The sequence below is a fragment of the Coregonus lavaretus genome (assembly GCF_964263955.1).
Source record: "Coregonus lavaretus genome assembly, contig: HAP1_SCAFFOLD_438, whole genome shotgun sequence".
Classification (NCBI taxonomy): Eukaryota; Metazoa; Chordata; class Actinopteri; order Salmoniformes; family Salmonidae; genus Coregonus; species Coregonus lavaretus.
In genome coordinates, this window is record NW_028159714.1 from 64192 (window position 1) to 89740 (window position 25549).

Genomic DNA, 25549 nt, shown 5'->3' on the forward strand with positions numbered 1-25549 from the left:
CTAAGAAAGTTAACATTTTCACATTCAACCAGAGTTAATACAGTTGTAGTACATTGATTATTTTATTTACATATTAGACAGTTATAGTATAAAATCCAGTCATTAAAGCTCATTGTGGTTTTTTCCCTCACCCTGTCTGTCCTGCAACAAACTATACAGAGTGCTATTTGTATAAAATCAGTTTCATTGAAATTCTGTCCTTTAGTGAGACGGTCAAAAGGTCAAGGCAGGTGTTTGCCAAGCTCATCAATCCTATTCCAGCCACGCTGCTCTGGCCCCGGTGGCAGTGACGTGACAGACCTCTACATCAGCCCCCAGTCTCTGTAGCTCATCCAACCAGATCTGCTGCTTCTGAGACAGCCTGTCGCTTGGGCCCTTCACCTCCACCAGCTGGAACAATAGAATATGATAGAATTCATAGAACATCTGCTGTTTTTCTGAGACAGCCTGTCGCTTGGGCCCTTCACCTCCACCAGCTGGAACAATAGAATATGATAGAATTCATAGAACATCTGCTGTTTTTCTGAGACAGCCTGTCGCTTGGGCCCTTCACCTCCACCAGCTGGAACAATAGAATATGATAGAATTCATAGAACATCTGCTGTTTTTCTGAGACAGCCTGTCGCTTGGGCCCTTCACCTCCACCAGCTGGAACAATAGAATATGATAGAATTCATAGAACATCTGCTGTTTTTCTGAGACAGCCTGTCGCTTGGGCCCTTCACCTCCACCAGCTGGAACAATAGAATATGATAGAATTCATAGAACATCTGCTGCTTCTGAGACAGCCTGTCGCTTGGGCCCTTCACCTCCACCAGCTGGAACAATAGAATATGATAGAATTCATAGAACATCTGCTGTTTTTCTGAGACAGCCTGTCGCTTGGGCCCTTCACCTCCACCAGCTGGAACAATAGAATATGATAGAATTCATAGAACATCTGCTGTTTTTCTGAGACAGCCTGTCGCTTGGGCCCTTCACCTCCACCAGCTGGAACAATAGAATATGATAGAATTCATAGAACATCTGCTGCTTCTGAGACAGCCTGTCGCTAGGCCCCTTTACCTCCGACCAACTGGAAACAAGCGAACGCACCTCTCATCAACATGTCAACATGGGACACTAACAGACCCCAAGTCATCTCAAATAAATGTGTTTAAATTCCACAGCCCCGGGCAGGCCTAGACAGTCCTGTGGGCTCACCTTGTAGGTGTTGCTGGTTGTGTTCCACACCACCAGGTCGGGCAGTCCTGCTCGGCAGTGTCTGTAGTCCTTGGCCATCCTGGTGAACATCCCTCCCAGAAACGATCCACCCAGACACGACACGAGACTCTGCAAAAGAGAGGAGACCACAGAGGGTCAGAGCAGCTCGGTACCATTACAGTAGCCAGGTAAACAACAGGCTAGTTTAACCATGCTACAATTACATACGATTTACCATAAACACAATAACCATGTTACTAACACATTCTTATACATGAAATCATAGCATAGGCTTTATAATGACTATCTGAAAGTCATATTTCTACAACTTAGCAGATGCTTTTCAACTTTAAAAGTACAGGGAGTGCAAAGTACATTTTTAGTAGGTGTATGTGATGCCTGCGGGAATTGAACCCACAACCTTGGCGTTGCTAGCACCAAAGCTACTCTTACCAACTGAGCCACACATGTCCACGTGGTTTAGTCAATGACAAACAAGATTTGTCTGTACCGACAATGCGTCATCCAATCGGTTTGAAGTGAGCCTTAACTGTAGTTACCTGTGCCCGCTGCAGAGATGAGAAGCGCTCCCAGTTGACCAGTGAACACACCCTCCCCTCCTGATTGGTCCAGGCCTCGGCCATCAGGTTGTGCAGCGTCTCATTGGACGCCTCACAGAGCACCTGCACACGCGTCTCTATCGCCTCCCTCCGGTTCCCATAGAAACAGTCTGTGAAGAGGTCCAGTGGGCAGGGCTAGGAGAGGGACAGGAAGGGCGAGGAAATATTAAATATATGCCTCGTAGCAGACACTTTTATACAGAGTCTTTCAGTACAGTGAGGGCATGCAGGTACAGCTATACGTGAGCCTTGTGGGGATTGAACCTTAAACCTTGACGTCATTACTGCCACACTTCAACCAACTGAACCACAAAGGACAGGTGTACGGTTGAGCATGTTTACCTGGTAGGGATTTCGGAAGACGTCTGGAATACCGTCCATGAAAATGACGTCCCATAACAGAAGACCAAACAGAGTGGAAAACGTGGAGCCCTCTCCATGGATCCCTATAGATAACCAAGAAAATGTTCAGTCAAACTTCACTTCCATCCATGTGGTAAGTAAGCATTTCACGGTCAAGTCTACACCTGTTGTATAATAATAATAATAATAATAATATAATAATAATAATAATATGCCATTTAGCAGACGCTTTTATCCAAAGCGACTTACAGTCATGTGTGCATACATTTTTACGTATGGGTGGTCCCGGGGATCGAACCCACTACCCTGGCGTTACAAGCGCCATGCTCTACCAATTGAGCTACAGAGGACCAGTGGCTGATGTATTCAGCGCATGTGACAAATACAATTAGATTTGATTCATTAGGCTACACCGAATTACATTTCTAAGTACAGGTTCATGTGACAACAGGAGAACTTTACTGAACTTGCTATTTTCAATTGTGTTCTTTTTCTGTGAGAGCTCTGGTTTATATGTCAAATAAACTTAAAAACACGAAAACTTGACCATTTTAAAAGAAGCAAAAAAAAACAAAAAAACTGACACTTGAAAAGAAGTGAAGCAGCATACCTTGGTCAAAGCCTTGGCGACGGTAGTGTGCCAGTGACAGCTCTTCCACAGAACACATGACAGTGGAGTATCCCCCCTCTCCCCCCCCCTCCTCCTCAGCAGGCATGAGGAACACATTCTTCCCTGTCCCCCCCTCATGGGGGAAGAGCTGCCCCCGGATCGTGACCTAATAGACACAATACACACAGACACAATACACACATAATATCACACACACAAAACGAGTCTGGTTTTAAAACTGGATGACGTTTAGAAAGTCAAAAGACGTTATCAGTGATGTAGTGAAGCATAAACTCAACTACCCCTAAAAAATATAAAAATAAAAATAAATAAAAAAGAATAATAAAATAAAATAAAAACATTTCTCAAGTAAACCCAGTTTACCTTCCCTTTTTATTAGGGGAATAGAATTTACCCACCTCTTAACCAACATTTTAGTTTTTTGTATTAGCGTTTTACTTAACTTGCTAACAAAGATTGTCATCTCAATCGCCGCTTAGCATTTACCCATCTCTGAATATAATGTATATTTAAATCAGCGACAGAAGTGACTCACATGAGTGACATCGTTGACGTGGATGGTGGGCAGGTCACTGAGCAGGGGGCGGTACTTCTTGTAGCTGGGGGATTCCTTCATCCTATTGGCTCTTTGGTGGAGGGACAGCTGGTGGCCCGTCCTCACCAAGGGGTCAGAGAGACCGTCTCTGATGGAGCGGATAGCCTGGGATTGATACAGGGGGAATTTCAATTCAATTAACACTAATTACTGCTAGGACACAGAGAAAAAGACACACATTTAATAAATACCACGTATAAGATAGTGCAAAGTGAAATCCAGACAAACATTAACAAAGTGCAATAGTCCATAAAATACAGGATAAGTTCAGGAAGAACTTAAGAGACGGTGTGGTTGACTGACCTGTTCAGGTAGTTTGAGGTGCTGCTGGAGGTTGAGTGGTTGACTGACCTGTTCAGGAAGTTTGAGGTGCTGCTGGAGGTTGAGTGGTTGACTGACCTGTTCAGGTAGTTTGAGGTGCTGCTGGAGGTTGAGTGGTTGACTGACCTGTTCAGGAAGTTTGAGGTGCTGCTGGAGGTTGAGTGGTTGACTGACCTGTTCAGGTAGTTTGAGGTGCTGCTGGAGGTTGAGTGGTTGACTGACCTGTTCAGGTAGTTTGAGGTGCTGCTGGAGGTTGAGTGGTTGACTGACCTGTTCAGGTAGTTTGAGGTGCTGCTGGAGGTTGAGTGGTTGACTGACCTGTTCAGGTAGTTTAAGGTGCTGCTGGAGGTTGAGTGGTTGACTGACCTGTTCAGGTAGTATAAGGTGCTGCTGGAGGTTGAGTGGCTGACTGACCTGTTCAGGTAGTTTAAGGTGCTGCTGGAGGTTGAGTGGTTGACTGACCTGTTCGGGTAGTTTAAGGTGCTGCTGGAGGTTGAGTGGCTGACTGACCTGTTCAGGAAGTTTGAGGTGCTGCTGGAGGTTGAGTGGTTGACTGACCTGTTCAGGAAGTTTAAGGTGCTGCTGGAGGTTGAGTGGCTGACTGACCTGTTCGGGTAGTTTGAGGTGCTGCTGGAGGTTGAGTGCCAGTCTGTCCCACCATCGCCCCCTGCTGTCTGGACAGTAGACTGACTGGGCCAATAGGGAGCGCAGCTCCTTCACCGCTTCCTGGAACACAACCGATCAGAATCAATACATTATACTACACACTGCTGTGTGTGTGTGTGTGCGTGTATATCGAGGTATATGAATGAGTGTGTGTATATCCAGGGTTTTTCTTTATTTTTACTATTTTCTGCATTGTAGAATAATAGTGAAGACATCAAAACTATGAAATAACACATATGGAATCATGTAGTAACCAAAAAAGTGCTAAACAAATCAAAATATATTTTATATTTGAGATTCTTCAAATAGCCACCCTTTGCCTTGATGACAGCTTTGCACACTCTTGGCATTCTCTCAACCAGCTTAATGAGGAATGCTTTTCCAACAGTCTTGAAGGAGTTCCCACATATGCTGAGCACTTGTTGGCTGCTTTTCCTTCACTCTGCTGTCCGACTCATCCCAAACCATCTCAAATTGGGTTGGGGTCGGGGGATTGTGGAGGCCAGGTCATCTGATGCAGCACTCCATCATTCTCCTTTTTGGTAAAATAGCCCTTACACAGTCTGGGTGTTTGTTGGGTCATTGTCCTGTTGAAAAACAAATGATAGTCCCACTAAACCCATTCGCTGCAGAATGCTGTGGTAGCCATGCTGGTTAAGTGTGCCTTGAATTCTAAATAAATCAGACAGTTTCACCAGCAAAGCACTCCCACACCATAACACCTCCTCCTCCATGCTTCACGGTGGGAAATACTAATGCGGAGATCCAAGCAAGTCTCTTCTTCTTATTGGTGTCCTTTAGTAGTGGTTTCTTTGCAGCAATTCGACCATGAAGGCCTGATTCACAGTCTCCTCTGAACAGTTGATGTTGAGATGTGTCTGTTACTTGAACTCTGTGAAGTATTTATTTGGGCTTCAATTTTTAAGGCTGGTAACTCTAATGAATTTATCCTCTGCAGCAGAGGTAACTCTGGGTCTTCCATTCCTGTGGCGGTCCTCATGAGAGCCAGTTTCATCATAGCGCTTGATGGTTTTTGCGACTAGACTTGAAGAAACTTTCAAAGTTCTTGAAATGTTCCGGATAGGCTGACCTTCATGTCTTAAAGTAATGATGGACTGTCGTTTCTCTTTGCTTATTTGAGCTGTTCTTGCCATAATATGGACTTGGTCTTTTTTCTGAATACCCCCCCTACCTTGTCACAACACAACTGATTGGCTCAAACGCATTAAGAAGGAAAGAAATTCCACAAATTAACTTTTAAGAAGGCATACCTGTTAATTGAAATGCATTCCAGGTGACTACCTCATGAAGCTGGTTGAGAGAATGCCAAGAGTATGCAAAGCTGTCATCAAGGCAAAGGGTATATATTTTTATTTGTTTAACACAAAGAAAAAACCTTGAATGAGTAGGTGTTCTAAAACTTTTGACTGGTACTGTATATTTACATTTACATTTTTAGTATATCGAGGTATATGAATATGTGTGTGTATATATATATATATATATATCGAGGTATATGAATGTGTGTATGTGTATATATCGAGGTATATGAATGTGGGTGTATATCGAGGTATATGAATGTGTGTGTGTATATATATATATATATATCTCGAGGTATATGAATGTGTGTATATCGAGGTATATGAATGTGTGTGTGTATATCCAGGTACGGTGCCTTGCAAAAGTATTCATCCCCTTGGCGTTTTTCCTATTTTGTTGCATTACAACCTGTAATTTAAATTGATTTTTATTTGGATTTCATGTAATGGACATACACAAAATATTCCAAATTGGTGAAGTGGAAGCGGCACCATGAAGACCAAGGAGCCCTCCAAACAGGTCAGGGACAAAGTTGTGGAGAAGTACAGATCAGGGTTGGGTTATAAAAAATATCAGAAACTTTGAACATCCCACGGAGCACCATTAAATACATTATTCAAAAATTGAAAGAATATGGCACCACAACAAACCTGCAAAGAGAGGGCCGCCCACCAAACCTCACGGACCAGGCAAGGAGGGCATTAATCAGAGAGGCAACAAAGAGACCAAAGATAACCCTGAAGGAGCTGCAAAGCTCCACAGCGGAGATTGGAGTATCTGTCCATAGGACCACTTTAAGCCGTACACTCCATATAGCTGGGCTTTACGGAAGAGTGGCCAGAAAAAAACCATTGCTTAAAGAAAAAAAAAAGCAAACACGTTTGGTGTTCAACAAAAGGCATGTGGGAGACTCCCCAAACATATGGAAGAAGGTATTCTGGTCAGATGAGACTAAAATTGAGCTTTTTGGCCATCAAGGAAAACGCTATGTCTGGCGCAAACCCAACACCTCTCATCACCCCGAGAACACCATCCCCACAGTGAAGCATGGTGGTGGCAGCATCATGCTGTGGGGATGTTTTTCATCGGCAGGGACTGGGAAACTGGTCAGAATTGAAGGAATGATGGATGGCGCTAAATACAGGGAAATTCATGAGGGAAACCTGTTTCAGTCTTCCAGAGATTTGAGACTGGGACGGAGGTTCACCTTCCAGCAGGACAATGACCCTAAGCATACTGCTAAAGCAACACTCGAGTGGTTTAAGGGAAACATTTAAATGTCTTGGAATTGCCTAGTCAAAGCCCAGACCTCAATCCAATTGAGAATCTGTGGTATGACTTAAAGATTGCTGTACACCAGCAGAACCCATCCAACTTGAAGGAGCTGGAGCAGTTTTGCCTTGAAGAATGGGCAAAAATCCCAGTGGCTAGTTGTGCCAAGCTTATAGAGACATACCCCAAGAGACTTGCAGCTGTAATTGCTGCAAAAGGTGGCTCTACAAAGTATTGACTTTGGGGGGGGGGGGGGGGGGGGGGTAGGCATGTTGTGTAAATCAAATGATACATACAGTTGATGTCGGAAGTTTACATACACTTAGGTTGGAGTCATTAAAACTCGTTTTTCAACCACTCCACACATTTCTTGTTAACAAACTATAGTTTTGGCAAGTCGGTTAGGACATCTACTTTGTGCATGACACAAGTAATCTTTCCAACAATTGTTTACAGACAGATTATTTAACTTATAATTCACTGTATCACAATTCCAGTGGGTCAGAAGTTTACATACACTAAGTTGACTGTGCCTTTAAACAGCTTGGAAAATTCCAGAAAATGATGTCATAGCTTTAGAAGCTTATAATAGGCTAATTGACATCATTTGAGTCAATTGGAGGTGTACCTGTGGATGTATTTCAAGGCCTACCTTCAAACTCTCAGTGCCTCTTTGCTTGACATCATGGGAAAATCAAAATATATCAGCCAAGACCTTAGAGTTTTTTTTGTAGACCTCCACAAGTCTGGTTCATTCTTGGGAGCAATTTCCAAACACCTGAAGGTACCACGTTCATCTGTACAAACAATAGTACGCAAGTATAAACACCATGGGACCACACAGCCGTCATACCGCTCAAGAAGGACACGCGTTCTGTCTCCTAGAGATGAACGTACTTTGGTGTGAAAAGTGCAAATCAATCCCAGAACAACAGCAAAGGACCTTGTGAAGATGCTGGAGGAAACAGGTCCAAATGTATCTATATCCACAGTAAAATGAGTCCTATATCGACATAACCTGAAAGGCCGCTCAAAAACCGCCATAAAAAAAACAGAGTACGGTTTGCAACTGTACATGGGGACAAATATCGTACTTTTTGGAGAAATGTCCTCTGGTCTGATGAAACAAAAATAGAACTGTTTGGCCATAATGATCATCGTTATGTTTGGAGGAAAAAGGGGGATCTTGCAAGCCGAAGAACACCATCCCAACGTGAAGCACGGGGGTGGCAGCATCATGCAGTGGGGGTGCTTTGCTGCAGGAGGGACTGGTGCACTTCACAAAATAGATGGCATCATGAGGAAGGAAAATGATGTGGATATATTGAAGCAACATCTCAAGACATCAGTCAGGAAGTTAAAGCTTAGTTGCAAATGGGTCTTCCAAATGGACAATGATCCCAAGCACACTTCCAAAGTTGTGGCAAAATGGCTTAAGGACAACAAAGTCAAGGTATTGGAGTGGCCATCACAAAGCCCTAACATCAATCCTATAGAAAAGGTGTGGGCAGAACTGAAAAAGCGTGTGCGAGCAAGGAGGCCTACAAACCTGACTCAGTTACACCAGCTCTGTCAGGAGGAATGGGCCAAAATTCACCCAACTTATTGTGGGAAGCTTGTGGAAGGCTACCCTAAACATTTGACCCAAGTTAAACAATTTAAAGGCAATGCTACCAATGAGTAATTGAGTGTATGTAAACTTCTGACCGACTGGGAATGTGATGAAATAAATAAAAGCTGAAATAAATCATTCTCTCTACTATTATTCTGACATTTCACATTCTTAAAATAAAGTGGTGATCCTAACTGACCTAAAACAGGCAATTTTTACTAGGATTAAATGTCAGGAATTGTGGAAAACTGAGTTTAAATGTATTTGGCTAAGATGTATGTAAACTTCCGACTTCAACTGTACCCCCCAAAAATAAATTTTTATTCCAGCTTGTAAGGCAACAAAATAGGAAAAATGCCAAGGGGGGTGAATCCTTTCGCAAGCCACTGTATATGAATGAGTGTGTGTATATCGAGGTATATGAATGAGTGTGTGTATATATATATATATATATATATATATATATATATATCTATATATATCGAGGTATATGAATGAGTGTGTGTATATATATATATATATCGAGGTATATGAATGAGTGTGTGTATATATATATCGAGGTATATGAATGAGTGTGTGTATATATATATATATATATCGAGGTATATGAATGAGTGTGTGTATATATATGTATATATATATACAGTGGGGAAAAAAAGTATTTAGTCAGCCACCAATTGTGCAAGTTCTCCCACTTAAAAAGATGAGAGAGGCCTGTAATTTTCATCATAGGTACACGTCAACTATGACAGACAAATTGAGAAAAGAAAATCCAGAAAATCACATTGTAGGATTTTTAATGAATTTATTTGCAAATTATGGTGGAAAATAAGTATTTGGTCACCTACAAACAAGCAAGATTTCTGGCTCTCACAGACCTGTAACTTCTTCTTTAAGAGGCTCCTCTGTCCTCCACTCGTTACCTGTATTAATGGCACCTGTTTGAACTTGTTATCAGTATAAAAGACACCTGTCCACAACCTCAAACAGTCACACTCCAAACTCCACTATGGCCAAGACCAAAGAGCTGTCAAAGGACACCAGAAACAAAATTGTAGACCTGCACCAGGCTGGGAAGACTGAATCTGCAATAGGTAAGCAGCTTGGTTTGAAGAAATCAACTGTGGGAGCAATTATTAGGAAATGGAAGACATACAATACCACTGATAATCTCCCTCGATCTGGGGCTCCACGCAAGATCTCACCCCGTGGGGTCAAAATGATCACAAGAACGGTGAGCAAAAATCCCAGAACCACACGGGGGGACCTAGTGAATGACCTGCAGAGAGCTGGGACCAAAGTAACAAAGCCTACCATCAGTAACACACTACGCCGCCAGGGACTCAAATCCTGCAGTGCTAGACGTGTCCCCCTGCTTAAGCCAGTACATGTCCAGGCCCGTCTGAAGTTTGCTAGAGTGCATCCAGAAGAGGATTGGGAGAATGTCATATGGTCAGATGAAACCAAAATATAACTTTTTGGTAAAAACTCAACTCGTCGTGTTTGGAGGACAAAGAATGCTGAGTTGCATCCAAAGAACACCATACCTACTGTGAAGCATGGGAGTGAAAACATCATACTTTGGGGCTGTTTTTCTGCAAAGGGACCAGGACGACTGATCCGTGTAAAGGAAAGAATGAATGGGGCCATGTATCGTGAGATTTTGAGTGAAAACCTCCTTCCATCAGCAAGGGCATTGAAGATGAAACGTGGCTGGGTCTTTCAGCATGACAATGATCCCAAACACACCGCCCGGGCAACGAAGGAGTGGCTTCGTAAGAAGCATTTCAAGGTCCTGGAGTCTCCAGATCTCAACCCCATAGAAAATCTTTGGAGGGAGTTGAAAGTCCGTGTTGCCCAGCGACAGCCCCAAAACATCACTGCTCTAGAGGAGATCTGCATGGAGGAATGGTCCAAAATACCAGCAACAGTGTGTGAAAACCTTGTGAAGACTTACAGAAAACGTTTGACCTGTGTCATTGCCAACAAAGGGTATATAACAAAGTATTGAGAAACTTTTGTTATTGACCAAATACTTATTTTCCACCATAATTAGCAAATAAATTCATTAAAAATCCTACAATGTGATTTTCTGGATTTTTTTTCCTCATTTTGTCTGTCATAGTTGACGTGTACCTATGATGAAAATTACAGGCCTCTCTCATCTTTTTAAGTGGGAGAACTTGCACAATTGGTGGCTGACTAAATACTTTTTTTCCCCACTGTATATATATATCGAGGTATATGAATGAGTGTATATATATATATATATATATATATATATATATATATATATATATATATATATATATGGAGGTATATGAATGAGTGTGTGTATATATATGGAGGTATATGAATGAGTGTGTGTATATATATATATCGAGGTATATGAATGAGTGTGTGTATATATGGAGGTATATGAATGAGTGTGTGTATATTTCGAGGTATATGAATGAGTGTGTGTATATATCGAGGTATATGAATGAGTGTGTATATATATATATATATATATATATATATATATATATATATATATATATATATATATATATCGAGGTATATGAATGAGTGTGTGTATATATCGAGGTATATGAATGAGTGTGTGTATATATATATCGAGGTATATGAATGTATATATATATATATATATATATCGAGGTATATGAATGAGTGTGTGTATATATATATCGAGGTATATGAATGAGTGTGTGTATATATATCGAGGTATATGAATGAGTGTGTGTATATATATATATATATATATCGAGGTATATGAATGAGTGTGTGTATATATCGAGGTATATGAATGAGTGTGTGTATATATATATATATCGAGGTATATGAATGAGTGTGTGTATATATATATATCGAGGTATATGAATGAGTGTGTGTATATATATCGAGGTATATGAATGAGCGTGTATCCACCTTGTAGCAATGTAGTCTCTGTAGTACTTCTACTCCCCTGGACAGGATGCGTGTGTAGGCCCACCCTGTGGTGAAACAGCGCAGGAACACTGGCAGCCCCTCCTGGTGGCTACACACACACACACACACTTTAGGTTTGGCTGGCTTACGGCTGTCCATCAATGTCGACGATAACTTCGCTTATCAAGTGATTATTGGGGGGGGGGGGATTGCATTTGGCTGTGCAGGCCAATGTGAGACCCGCCTGGCCACAGATCAAAGATTGTCAAAGATGGATGAATATGACGCTAGTGGACCCCGCTCCCCACCTGAGGTCGTAAGTCTTGCTCATCTCCTGCCAGGTCGTCTTGGCTGCAGTGTAAAGCGCCAGAGCGTCCTCCCAGCGGCCTGCCTGCATGGCTGTGATCACCTCTTGCAGCGCTCGCATCGCCGCCTCATACCTGCCACGACAGATAGAGGGGGTGAGTCCAATGACGTGTATTGGTCGCGTGCACCGTTTTGCAGACGCTGGTGATCGAAAAATGGAAAACGCTGATGTTTCCAGCTCCAACAATGCAGCAATATCTAGCAACACAATAACAATACACACAATCTAAAAGTAAAAAAACTAAAAACAAGAACAAGAACAAAGACATTAAGACATATCTGAAACATCAGACGTCTAGGACCCAGAGTCACAGTCCGGGAATATAAATACATCTACACTGAGTGGACAAAATATTAGGAACACCAGCTCTTTCCATGACACAGACTGACCAGGTGAAAGCTATGATCCCTCATTGATGCCACCTGTTAAATCCACTTCAATCAGTGTTGATGAAGCGGAGGGGAGATTATTAAGCCTTGAGACAATTGAGACATGGATTGTGTATGTGTGCCATTCAGAGGGTGAATGGGCAAGACAAAATATTTAAGTGCCTTTGAATGGGGTATGGTAGTAGGTGCCAGGCGCACCGGTTTGAGTGTGTCAAGAACTCCCAACGCTGCTGGGTTTTTCCCCACTCAACAGTTTTCCGTGTGTATCAAGAATGGTCCACCACCCAAAGGACATCCAGCCAACTTGACACAACTGTGGGAAGCATTGGAGTCAAAATGGGCCAGCATCCCTGTGGAACGCTTTCGACACCTTGTAGAGCCCATGCCCTGACTAATTGAGGCTATTCTGAGGGCAAAAGAGGGTGCAACTCAATATTAGGAAAGTGTTCCTAATGTTTTGACACTCAGTGTAAATGTTAATGGTTTATATAGACAGTATATGAATAGAACAATTATGTACAGCAGTAGTTATATAGGATGAGCCTTGACTATTTACCTATTATCGGCGTAGTAACAAACCCCCACCTCGCAACCCATGCGACCCCAAACTGTTCACACTCCTCTTGCTAAAACTAAAGCAGGAAGTACCAGTGAATCGCTCAATACGGAAGTGGTCAGATGACGCGAATGCTACGCTACAGGACTGTTTAGCTAGCACAGACTGGAATATGTTCCGGGATTCATCCAATGGCATTGAGGAGTATACCTCCTCAGTCACCGGCTTCATCAATATGTACATCGATGACGTCGTGCCCACAGTGACCGTACGTACATACCCCAACCAGAAGCCATGGATTACAGGCAACATCCGCATTGAGCTAAAGGCTAGAGCTGCCGCTTTCAAGGAGCGGGACACTAATCCGCGTATAAGAAATCCCGCTATTCCCTCAGACGAACCATCAAACAGGCAAAGAGTCAATACATGACTAAGATTGAATCCTACTACACCGGCTCTGACGCTCGTCGGATGTGGCAGGGCTTGCAAACTATTACAGACTACAAAGGGAAACCCAGCCATGAGCTGCCCAGTGACGCGAGCCTACCAGACGGGCTAAATGCACTCATGCTTTCCGTAGCCAATGTGAGCAAGACCTTTAAACAACATTCACAAGGTCGCGGGGCAAGACGGATTACCAGGACGTGTACTCAGAGCATGCGCGGACCAACTGTCAAGTGTCTTTACTGACATTTTCAACCTTTCCCTGACCGAGTCTGTAATACCTACATGTTTCAAGCAGACCACCATAGTCCCTGTGCCCAAGAAAGCGAAGGTAACCTGCCTAAATGACTACCGCCCCGTAGCACTCACGTCGGTAGCCATGAAGTGCTTTGAAAGGCTGGTCATGGCTCACATCAACCCCATCATCCCAGAAACCCTAGACCCACTCCAATTCACATACCGCCCCAACAGATCCACAGATGACGCAATCTCAATCGCACTACACACTGCCCTTTCCCACCTGGACAAAAGAAACACCTATGTGAGAATGCTGTTCATTGACTACAGTTCAGTGTTCAACACCATAGTGCCCACAAAGCTCATCACTAAGCTAAGGACCCTGGGACTAAACACCTCCCTCTGCAACTGGATCCTGGACTTCCTGATGGGCCGCCCCCAGGTGGTAAGGGTAGGTAACAACCGATCTGCCACGCTGATCCTCAACACGGGGGCCCCTCAGGGGTGCATGCTTTGTCCCCCCCTGTACTCCAGTTCACCCACGACTGCGTGGCCAAGCACGACTCCAACACCATCATTAAGTTTGCTGACGACAACAGTGGTAGCCTTGATCACCAACAACGAGACAGCCTCAGAGACCAGGCAGTGTGGTGCCAGGACAAAACCTCTCCCTCAACGTGAGCAAGACAAAGGAGCTGATTGTGGAATACAGGAAAAGGAGGGCCGAACACGCCACCGTTCACATCGAGAGCTTCAAGTTCCTTGGTGTCCACATTACCAACAAACTATCATGGTCCAAACACACCAAGACAGTCGTGAAGAGGGCACGACAACACCTTTTCCCCCTAAGGAGACTGAAAAGATTTGGAATGGGTCCCCAGATCCTCAAAAGGTTATACAGCTGCACCATCGAGAGCATCCTGAAGGGTTGCATCAATGCCTGTTATGGCAACTGCTCGGCCTCCGACCATAAGGCGCTACAGAGGGTAGTGCGTATGGCCCAGTACATCACTGGGGCCAGGCTTCCTGCCATCCAGGACCTCTATACCAGGCGGTGTCAGAGGAAGGCCCTAAAAATTGTCAAGGACTCCAGTCACCCTAGTCATAGACTGTTCTCTCTACTACCACATGGCAAGCGGTACCGGAGCGTCAAGTCTAGGTCCAAGAGGCTCCTTAACAGCTTCTACCCCCAAGCTATAAGACTGCTGAACAATTAATCAAATGGCCATCCGGACTATTTACATTGACCCCCTTTTTTTGTTTGTTTTTTACACTGCTGCTACTCGCTGTTTATTATCTATGCATAGTCACTTTAACCCTACCTACATGAACAAATTACCTCGACTAACCTGTACCCCCGCACATTTACTCGGTACCGGTACCCCCTGTATATAGCCTCGTTATTGTTATTTTATTGTGTAATTTTATATTTTACTTTAGTTTATTTAGTAAATATTTTCTTAACTATTTATTGAACTGCATTGTTGGTTAAGGTCTTGTAAGTAAGCATTTCACGGTAAGGTCTACACCTGTTGTATTCGGGCGCATGTGACAAATAACATTTGATATCTAGGAACCGCGTGCTGCCAGTTGAGCATGGGGGCATCCTATTGGATGACTAGAACGCAGTATATTCCGTGTCATCAGAAAGTATTCACACCCCTTTGACACATTTTGTTGTGTTTCAAAGTGGGACTAAAATGGATTTGTCATTTTTTTGTCGACGATCCTACACAAAATACTCTAATGTCAAAGTGGAAGAAAAATTCTAACATTTGTAAAAAAAATATATAAAAAAATATGACACTAAACACTAATATATCTTGATTAGATAAGTAGTCAACCTCCTGAGTCAATACATGTTAGAATCACCTTTGGCAGCGATTACAGCTGTGAGTGTTTCTGGGTACGTCTCTAAGAGCTTTCTACACCTGGATTGTTCAACACTTGCCCATTATTCTTCTTAGAATCCTTCAAACTCTGTCAAATTGATTGTTGATCATTGCTAAACAACCACTTTCAGGTCTTGCCACAGATTTTCAAGCAGATTTAAGTCAAAACGGTGGCTCGGTGGCTACCTATCCACGGTTTTTGGTTTGGATAAGTTCGGCGACGCGCAACATTTCCCAGTTCAAGCGATCAAAACAGTCTTGAAGCATAGATTCCGATTGGTCAGACCAACGTTGAACAGTCCTTACCACGGTTGCTTCCTGCTTAAAGTTTCTGCCTATAGGCGGGGAGGAGCAGGATGGAGGTGTCGTCTGATTTGCCAAAGGGAGGGGCGGGGGGAGGACCTTGCAGTCGTCCCTGAAGGGAGAGTAACAACAGTCAAGTGTGTTCTCTCCAAATGTAGCCTTGGAGATGTGTTGATAGATTTTCAGGAGTGTTTCCTCAGATTTCCTTTATTAAAGTCCCCAGCTACAATAAGTGCGGCCTCAGGATATGTGTTTTCCTGTTTTCTGCCTCAGTTCCTCGAGAGCCGTCACTGTGTCAGCTTTGGGGGGAATATACACGGCAGTGACAATAACCAAAGAAAATTATCTCGGGAGGTAATGCAGTCGGCATTTGATGGTAAGGTATTCCAGATCGGGAGAACAAAAGGACTTGAGTTCCTGTACGTTACCACAATCACACATTGAGTTGTTCATCATCAGACATACCCCTCCACCTCTGTTTTTCCCGGAGAGTTCTTTCTTCCTGTCCGGGCGATGAACTGAGAATCCCGCTGGCTGTATGGACGGGGACAATATATCCAGAGAGAGCCATGATTCCATAAAACAGATTATGTTACAGTCCCTTGTGTCTGTCTGAAAAGAGATCCTCGCCCTGAGCTCATCTACTTTGTTGTTCAGGGACTGAACATTAGCGAGTGCTATACTCGGAAGTGGTGGACGGTTTGTTCGCCACCTGAGCCTGACTAGGACCCCACTTCTCCCTCTTCTCCGGCGTCGACGTTTTGGTCTAGCACCCGGAATAATTGGGTCTGCTTCTGAGAATCCAAACAAAGGATCCGGCTCAGGGAAATCGAATTTCTGGGTGTGACAGCTGATTTAATGTCCAAAGGTTATTTTGGGATATAGGTAATAATACTAGAAACATTCTGATCAAATAATGTAAGAAGCACAACAACAACAACAAATACTGCAAAGTTGGCTAGGAGCTAGAAACAGGCTGACCGTGTCTGTCCGCGCCATTTTGTTAATATTGGCAGAATGTGTGCCAGAGTCTAATGGTAGTGCTGCTGACTACGGATTCCATATCCGCCCTGGTGTCTAGCCCCTTCTACATGCATCTCCCTTTCTCCTTTCTGATCTTTAAACAATAAAAGGCATGAAAACCCAGGGGATTATTGTGAGAATAACACAGGACTAAGGGCTGTTCTTAGCACAACGGGAAGCGGAGTACGGTGGAGATAAAATACATTTTTTAAAAAGGCTACATTGTAGCACATGTCAGAGAGGCAGGCAGCAAGGTTTATACAAACACCTCACAGTTGCAAACCCCAAAAAATGACGTCTAGATACTTTTTCCCCATGAAGTTCATGAATTGGCTGGCCTGGACTGTGGGACAGTGGATGTGCATTGAACCGCTAACAGGCATTTCCTGGGGATTGTCGTGAATAACTCCCAGCTATCAATCGATCAGCATCCAGGATCCAAACAACCCATTTTATAGTAACACCTAGATAGCCTATAGAACTCACACCTAAATAAACAACATGAACATTAGAGGTTGATCAATCAGTGTCCACAGCACTGACCAATGAGATCTGACCCAAATATACACCGTAAGCCTACACTCTAACCTGATAAGATCTTCTCTATCCAGGAACAGTTTGGCTCTGCGATGTACGGTGTAGTCAGGGAAGGCCAGTCGGCCAGAGTTGACCAGTAGGATGGTGTAGAGCTGACCCTGACCCCCTCCGGCCGTCTCCTCCTCCTCCAGTCCGTCTGTCAGGGAGAAGAGGAGGAGAACCCGAGAGAACACGGCCCTGGGGCCGCGATGCAGACGTACACAGGAACCAGCTAGCTGCTTCGCCCTGGAGAGGAGAGATTATTAGTGTAGGAGTGTACCTGAGGATGGTTGTGTGTTTCAGGCAGCTGACCTCATCACATATGCAATCCCCTGCCTGCGTAGGTAAGAATGCCTGTCCCACTGTTCTGCCTTTCTGTACACTTTATCCCATTCCATCTGTCTCCCATTCCGTCAGTCTCCCATTCACTAATGTCTCCCATTCCATCTGTCTCCCATTCCATCTGTCTCCCATTCCATCTGTCTCCCATTCCGTCAGTCTCCCATTCACTAATGTCTCCCATTCCATCTGTCTCCCATTCCATCTGTCTCCCATTCCATCTGTCTCCCATTCCATCTGACTCCCATTCCATCTGACTCCCATTCCATCTGACTCCCATTCCATCTGACTCCCATTCCATCTGTCTCCTATTCACTAATGTCTCCCATTACATCAGTATCCCATTACATCAGTATCCCATTCCGTCAGTATCCCATTCCAGCTGTCTCCCATTCACTAATGACTCCCATTCCATCTGTCTCCCATTCACTAATGTCTCAGATTCCATCAGTCTCCCATTCACTAGTGTCTCAGATTCCATCAGTCTCCCATTCACTAATGTCTCCCATTCACTAATGTCTCCCATTCCATCAGTCTCCCATTCACTAATGTATCCCATTCACTAATGTATCCCATTCACTAATGTCTCCCTTTCACTAATGTCTCCCTTTCACTAATGTCTCCCTTTCACTAATGTCTCCCATTCCATCAGTCTCCCATTCACTAATGTATCCCATTCACTAATGTATCCCATTCACTAATGTCTCCCATTCACTAATGTCTCCCATTCACTAATGTCTCCCATTCTATCAGTCTCCCATTCCATCAGTCTCCCATTCCATCAGTCTCCCATTCACTAATGTCTCCCATTCACTAATGTCTCCCATTCACTAATGTCTCCCATTCACTAATGTCTCCCATTCCATCAGTCTCCCATTCCATCAGTCTCCCATTCACTAATGTCTCCCATTCCATCTGTCTCCCTTTCACTAATGTCTCCCATTCCATCTGTCTCCCATTCCATCAGTCTCCCATTCACTAATGTCTCCCATTCACTAATGTCTCCCATTCACTAATGTCTCCCATTCCATCAGTCTCCCATTCACTAATGTCTCCCATTCCATCAGTCTCCCATTCCATCAGTCTCCCATTCCATCAGTCTCCCATTCCATCAGTCTCCCATTCCATCAGTCTCCCATTCCATCAGTCTCCCATTCCATCAGTCTCCCATTCCATCAGTCTCCCATTCACTAATGTCTCCCATTCTATCAGTTTCCCATTCACTAATGTCTCCCATTCCATCAGTCTCCCATTCACTAATGTCTCCCATTCCATCAGTTTCCCATTCACTAATGTCTCCCATTCCATCAGTCTGCCATTCACTAATGTCTCCCATTCACTAATGTATCCCATTCACTAATGTATCCCATTCACTAATGTCTCCCATTCCATCAGTCTCCCATTCACTAATGTCTCCCATTCCATCAGTCTCCCATTCACTAATGTATTCCTTTCCATCAGTCTCCCATTCACGAATGTCTCCCATTCACTAATGTCTCCCTTTCACTAATGTCTCCCTTTCACTAATGTCTCCCTTTCACTAATGTCTCCCATGCCATCAGTCTCCCATTCCATCAGTCTCCCATTCACTAATGTCTCCCATTCACTAATGTCTCCCATTCACTAATGTCTCCCTTTCACTAATGTCTCCCTTTCACTAATGTCTCCCATTCCATCTGTCTCCCATTCCATCAGTCTCCCATTCACTAATGTCTCCCATTCACTAATGTCTCCCATTCCATCAGTCTCCCATTCACTAATGTCTCCCATTCCATCTGTCTCCCATTCCACCAGTCTCCCATTCCACCAGTCTCCCATTCACTAATGTCTCCCATTTCACTAATGTCTCCCATTCACTAATGTCTCCCATTCACTAATGTCTCCCATTTCACTAATGTCTCCCATTTCACTAATGTCTCCCATTCACTAATGTCTCCCATTCACTAATGTCTCCCATTCCATCAGTCTCCCATTCACTAATGTCTCCCATTCCATCAGTTTCCCATTCACTAATGTCTCCCATTCCATCAGTCTGCCATTCACTAATGTCTCCCATTCACTAATGTATCCCATTCACTAATGTCTCCCATTCCATCAGTCTCCCATTCACTAATGTCTCCCATTCCATCAGTTTCCCATTCACTAATGTCTCCCATTCCATCAGTCTGCCATTCACTAATGTCTCCCATTCACTAATGTATCCCATTCACTAATGTCTCCCATTCCATCAGTCTCCCATTCACTAATGTCTCCCATTCCATCAGTCTCCCATTCACTAATGTCTTCCTTTCCATCAGTCTCCCATTCACGAATGTCTCCCATTCACGAATGTCTCCCATTCACTAATGTCTCCCATTCACTAATGTCTCCCTTTCACTAGTGTCTCCCTTTCACTAATGTCTCCCTTTCACTAATGTCTCCCATTCCATCTGTCTCCCATTCCATCAGTCTCCCATTCACTAATGTCTCCCATTCACTAATGTCTCCCATTCTATCAGTTTCCCATTCACTAATGTCTCCCATTCCATCAGTCTCCCATTCACTAATGTCTCCCATTCCATCAGTTTCCCATTCACTAATGTCTCCCATTCCATCAGTCTGCCATTCACTAATGTCTCCCATTCACTAATGTATCCCATTCACTAATGTCTCCCATTCCATCAGTCTCCCATTCACTAATGTCTCCCATTCCACCAGTCTCCCATTCACTAATGTCTTCCTTTCCATCAGTCTCCCATTCACGAATGTCTCCCATTCACGAATGTCTCCCATTCACAAATGTCTCCCATTCACTAATGTCTCCCTTTCACTAATGTCTCCCTTTCACTAATGTCTCCCTTTCACTAATGTCTCCCTTTCACTAATGTCTCCCATTCCATCTGTCTCCCATTCCATCAGTCTCCCATTCCATCAGTCTCCCATTCCATCAGTCTCCCATTCACTAATGTCTCCCATTCACTAATGTCTCCCTCTCACTAATGTCTCCCTTTCACTAATGTCTCCCTTTCACTAATGTCTCCTTTTCACTAATGTCTCCCTTTCACTAATGTCTCCCTTTCACTAATGTCTCCCTTTCACTAATGTCTCCCATTCCATCTGTCTCCCATTCCATATGTCTCCCATTCACTAATGTCTCCCATTCACTAATGTCTCCCATTCACTAATGTCTCCCATTCCATCTGTCTCCCATTCCATCAGTCTCCCATTCCATCAGTCTCCCATTCCATCAGTCTCCCATTCCACCAGTCTCCCATTCCACCAGTCTCCCTTTCACTAATGTCTCCCTTTCACTAATGTCTCCCTTTCACTAATGTCTCCCTTTCACTAATGTCTCCCATTCCATCTGTCTCCCATTCCATCAGTCTCCCATTCACTAATGTCTCCCATTCACTAATGTCTCCCATTCCATCAGTCTCTCATTCACTAATGTCTCCCATTCCATCTGTCTCCCATTCCATCAGTCTCCCATTCCATCAGTCTCCCATTCCACCAGTCTCCCATTCACTAATGTCTCCCATTCACTAATGTCTCCCATTCACTAATGTCTCCCATTCCATCAGTCTCCCATTCACTAATGTCTCCCATTCCATCTGTCTCCCATTCCATCAGTCTCCCATTCCACCAGTCTCCCATTCACTAATGTCTCCCATTTCACTAATGTCTCCCATTTCACTAATGTCTCCCATTCACTAATGTCTCCCATTCACTAATGTCTCCCATTCCATCAGTCTCCCATTCACTAATGTCTCCCATTCCATCTGTCTCCCATTCCATCAGTCTCCCATTCCACCAGTCTCCCATTCCACCAGTCTCCCATTCACTAATGTCTCCCATTTCACTAATGTCTCCCATTTCACTAATGTCTCCCATTCACTAATGTCTCCCATTCACTAATGTCTCCCATTCACTAATGTCTCCCATTCACTAATGTCTCCCTTTCACTAATGTCTCCCTTTCACTAATGTCTCCCATTCACTAATGTCTCCCATTCACTAATGTCTCCCATTCACTAATGTCTCCCATTCACTAATGTCTATCCCTTTCAATTAAAAAAATAAAGGACAGTAGAAAAAGCTCCATATTGCTGTGAATGCCACTAGAGCCCTTCCCCTCTCCTCTCTATTCCTCACCTCTTTAGAATGACAGTCCCAGTGTTGTTCTGTCCTGGGGCCAGGGCGAACAGAGACCTCTGTCTGCTCAGCTTCAGGAGTCCCTCCACCAGCTGATGTTTCTGGGTGCCAGACCCAGGGCCCCCCAGGTGGAAGGTCTTAGCCAGGCTACGGAGCTCCGGGGCAGGCAGCAGGTCCAGCACCTCCCCCAGCTCCTGGAGGTCCTTGTCTGGAAAACAGTTGAGGATGTCGGGCATTGGATGGTAGGGGTTGAACATTTGAGTGACTTACCACTGTTCAATGTGACAAGAGTGGAAATTCAACCCTCCGCACCGTAACACAACACACTCAAGAAGCACAGTCAATACTGACTCAGAAAAGAAAAGGCATGTCTGCATGCAGGGCTACAGTACCTCTAGATACCAAAAAGGCAGTAGCAATGCACATAGCCATCCACTACATTAGCATAATACCATTCACGACCTTTCAACAGTTAGCATGTAGCATAATACCATTGAAGTCCATTCCTCCAACTGTTCGTAGGAAGCCTCCTTTCACCAGGTCCTGAGCTACAGGTCCTAGATCAGCCTAGTGTTAAGCATTTAGTATAACATAATTAAAAGTCCATTCAACAGTTAGCATGTAGCATAAAAACAATTCCAGTCCAATCATTCACCTGTCTGTAGGAATCCTCCTTCCACAAGCTCCCGAGCTACAGGTCCCAGGTCAGTGCTAATCTCATTATAGTTCAGCTTGTTGACCTGGAGCCACTTCAGTTTCCTCTGGAACAGTCTCACGTACAGCTTCTGACCTGTCACTGAGAGGAAAGAGAGACAAATTAGCAAGACGGGTTGATGATAAAATAGTAGTCGAAATTCTAAAGGGGGTATTACTACATGTAATTGTATTGTAATTTGTATATCGTGATTTTATATTATTCTTGTGTGTTATAAAATAACCAGTGCTATTTTTTTGCAGAACACTTTCCTGTAGCCTCCCTTATGTATGCATTATAACAGCTACATGAGACATTATAACATCTGTCATAGGCAGCCGTGTTCTATTCTACACACCTGACAGACGCTCAAAGCTGTGTATGGCTGAGAGGTCTTCTTGATTGAACAGCATCCTATCATCTTCATTCTCCAGCACTGCCTCTAGCACGGTCAGGAAGTTACACAGGTAGTACGGTAACCGTGGTGACTCCGAGTCTTCCTTATCAGTTCTTCTGTCTGTGTCGGGCTCTGTCAGCTGATCACTGCTACCGGTCACTGTGGATTCTTGTTGTTGTTGTTGTTGTTGTTGTTGTTGTTGTTGTTCTCCTTCTTCATCTAATTTTCCTTTTCTTCCTCTGGTGCTTCTCTCACACTCCTCCTCAGGCACCTCTGAGCTGCTCTTCAAAAGAGTGTCACAGTTACCAGCTGAAGATTCTTCTGTTCTGTGTTGCCGATCATCATCATCATCATCATCATCAGCTGTTGTTGTTGACGTAAGGAGTTTGTTTCTAGTGAGGTCCTCATCAGGTTCTCCACCGTCGCTCTTCTCATATCTGCCTTTCTTGCTGCGAGTAGACATCCTCCGTGTTTTAACAGAGACCTCTGCTTTTTCTGCTTTCTTCCTCTTGTTCAGTTTGGATGGAGCAGAGGACAGAGGTGGCGGGGCCAGAGAAACTACTGGAGACAAGGATTCTAATTTAGAATCAGATTTGGATTCTAAATGTTCTAAAGGTTCTTCTCTGCTTTCTATCTGAGGTCTTCCCAGTGATATTGTACTGTGACTTTCCACTGTGACATTTGTTGTCTCTGTGGCCATTAAGCATGTTGTCTGGTCACCTAATCCCCGAGGGAGGTGGTTCTCCTTCTGAGAGCTGCTCAGTTCCTCAGACCTTCTGTCTTTCTCTGGGGAATTCTGGATGGTGATGATGTCATCAACCTGCGACTGTAGGTCCTCAGGGGACATCAGGCTTTGCTTCAGGCCCCTCCTGGAGAGCTTAGAGGACAGCCTGCTACCTAGGTCAATGGTCCTGACTACAGTCTTACTGCTCATCTCTCTGGTGGTTACCTGCTGAGAAGGAGAAGAAGCACCATGCTTTTTAAAGTATGGGCTGGTGTTGGAGTTGGCCTCTCGCTGAGGTTTTTCCTCCTTCGGAGAAGAAGGCCCTGTGTCTGGATTATGGACCTTACTGGCCTTCCTGGGAGGAGAGTGAGACGATGCCAGCTTTATTGTAGTAACAATGTTACTGGCTGAAGCAGTATCAATGGACGCACCATCTTCCCTCTGAAAGTTCTGACACTGTGAGTCAATGTGTTGGTTTATCCTGAACCGTGGCACCAGCTGACCACACAGAGGACACGCCAGTCTAGGTGGCGGGGTGTTGTTGAAGAACGATAAAATGGAGGCTGTACCAGGACTTGCAGTGACACTCTTCTTACCATCTTTACTACCGATGGATCCTTTTCTCTTTGTTACTGAGAGCGTTCTCTGATGTTTGGGTTTGTTTCCTTTCTCTGCCATGGTGTTTCAACTGTTGTGCTGTTGTTGTTGTTGTTGTTGTTGTTTTCACGTTTTGTCTAGAAAAACAGATGCTGATATTCCATTATGTAGCTATCTTGATAGTAACTTGCAAATGTAGGTCCACCACCAATCTGTAAAGTGAGAGAGAGAGGCATAGGTTACTGTTCACATAGCTGAGGAACGCTTAACTCCGTTCTCTTATATCGAGGCGGAGTTGAGTTTTGAAAACCGGTCGCCCACCATCAGACGATTATTGTTAAAAAATAAAAAACGCTTACCTGTACCTAAGTTTGTCCTGTACAACTAACGTTCATCCGCGGGGTGCTGAAATTCATCATTTTTAATAAAAACGTTTATCTAATACAACCACCGATTTTCGCCCTCATTTGTGTTGTTCGTACTACGTAGACTGAGATTTAATTGGCACATGCACATTCGCGCTGAGTTAAGCAACACAAATGAGGGGAAAAGTGAATATTAGGAAGGTCTTCCTAATGTTTGGTAATGTGACAGTGAGAGAAACCTACTTGCTGAACATTGTTGTCATAAAGACTACACTACCACCAGATATTATTTAGTACAATGTCACATCATAAACGTATAATTCCTTCACATTATAGCTCATCCACTCACCACAGTGCCACCAGTGTCGTTCACCACCGATCTTTCATCTAGAATGGGCAATGCGCGGCTGAGCTAGCTAGATAGTTCTCTTGTTCTCTTCACGTTACATTTGCAGGCGTCAGGCAATGGCAGAGAAATTGTCATACCGGTTATACATTGTGTTATAATATAATTATTTTGAGTTTTAGATGAGAAATGAAGCTCGTTGAGTAGCCCGTGTTTTGTTGTTACACAACATCCGTGTTCGCGCTCAAGGCTGGAGCGATCGAGAAAGGAGACTAAATTAGACTAAAGTAGTAGATGACAAATCCATCGATTTGGTGGATTTTCATATATTGTTGAAAGGGGAGGTAATTGTGTGTTTCACAAATTAATAATAACACAACATAAAACACTTAAAAAATATTAATTGTTAAGGCTCTTATTAATTGGCCTATGAGGTGTAAGTAGCCTACCCCTTCTGTAGAAATAAATGCAGCATCAACTGCACAGATTTTTTTTTACAAATAGACAATGCATTGACTATCTGGGAAGATGTCTTATAATGTTTTTTGACCCCAATGAAACAAATATATGTAATTGTTGCTATAGGCCACTCACTTTGACTCTGCCAATGATGTACGTTTAGTCTCATGTGGCATAAAG

The 25549-nt window shown here is 43.8% G+C and overlaps 1 protein-coding gene across 1 annotated transcript; it reads right to left on the reverse strand.

The window, feature by feature from the left end:
* Positions 1-45: 45 nt before the first annotated feature.
* On the reverse strand, positions 46-25152 carry fan1 (FANCD2 and FANCI associated nuclease 1). Its single transcript, XM_084196859.1, has 14 exons — positions 24914-25152; positions 22840-24411; positions 22443-22583; positions 21788-21995; positions 17331-17564; positions 11840-11971; positions 11532-11640; positions 4340-4459; positions 3353-3517; positions 2797-2962; positions 2166-2269; positions 1764-1958; positions 1204-1332; positions 46-390 (listed from the first exon to the last, which is right to left on the reverse strand). Exons 2-14 carry the CDS (start codon positions 24278-24280, stop codon positions 253-255), a joined length of 3282 nt encoding a protein of 1093 aa, XP_084052985.1. The 5' UTR covers positions 24281-24411; positions 24914-25152; the 3' UTR covers positions 46-252.
* Positions 25153-25549: the final 397 nt, after the last annotated feature.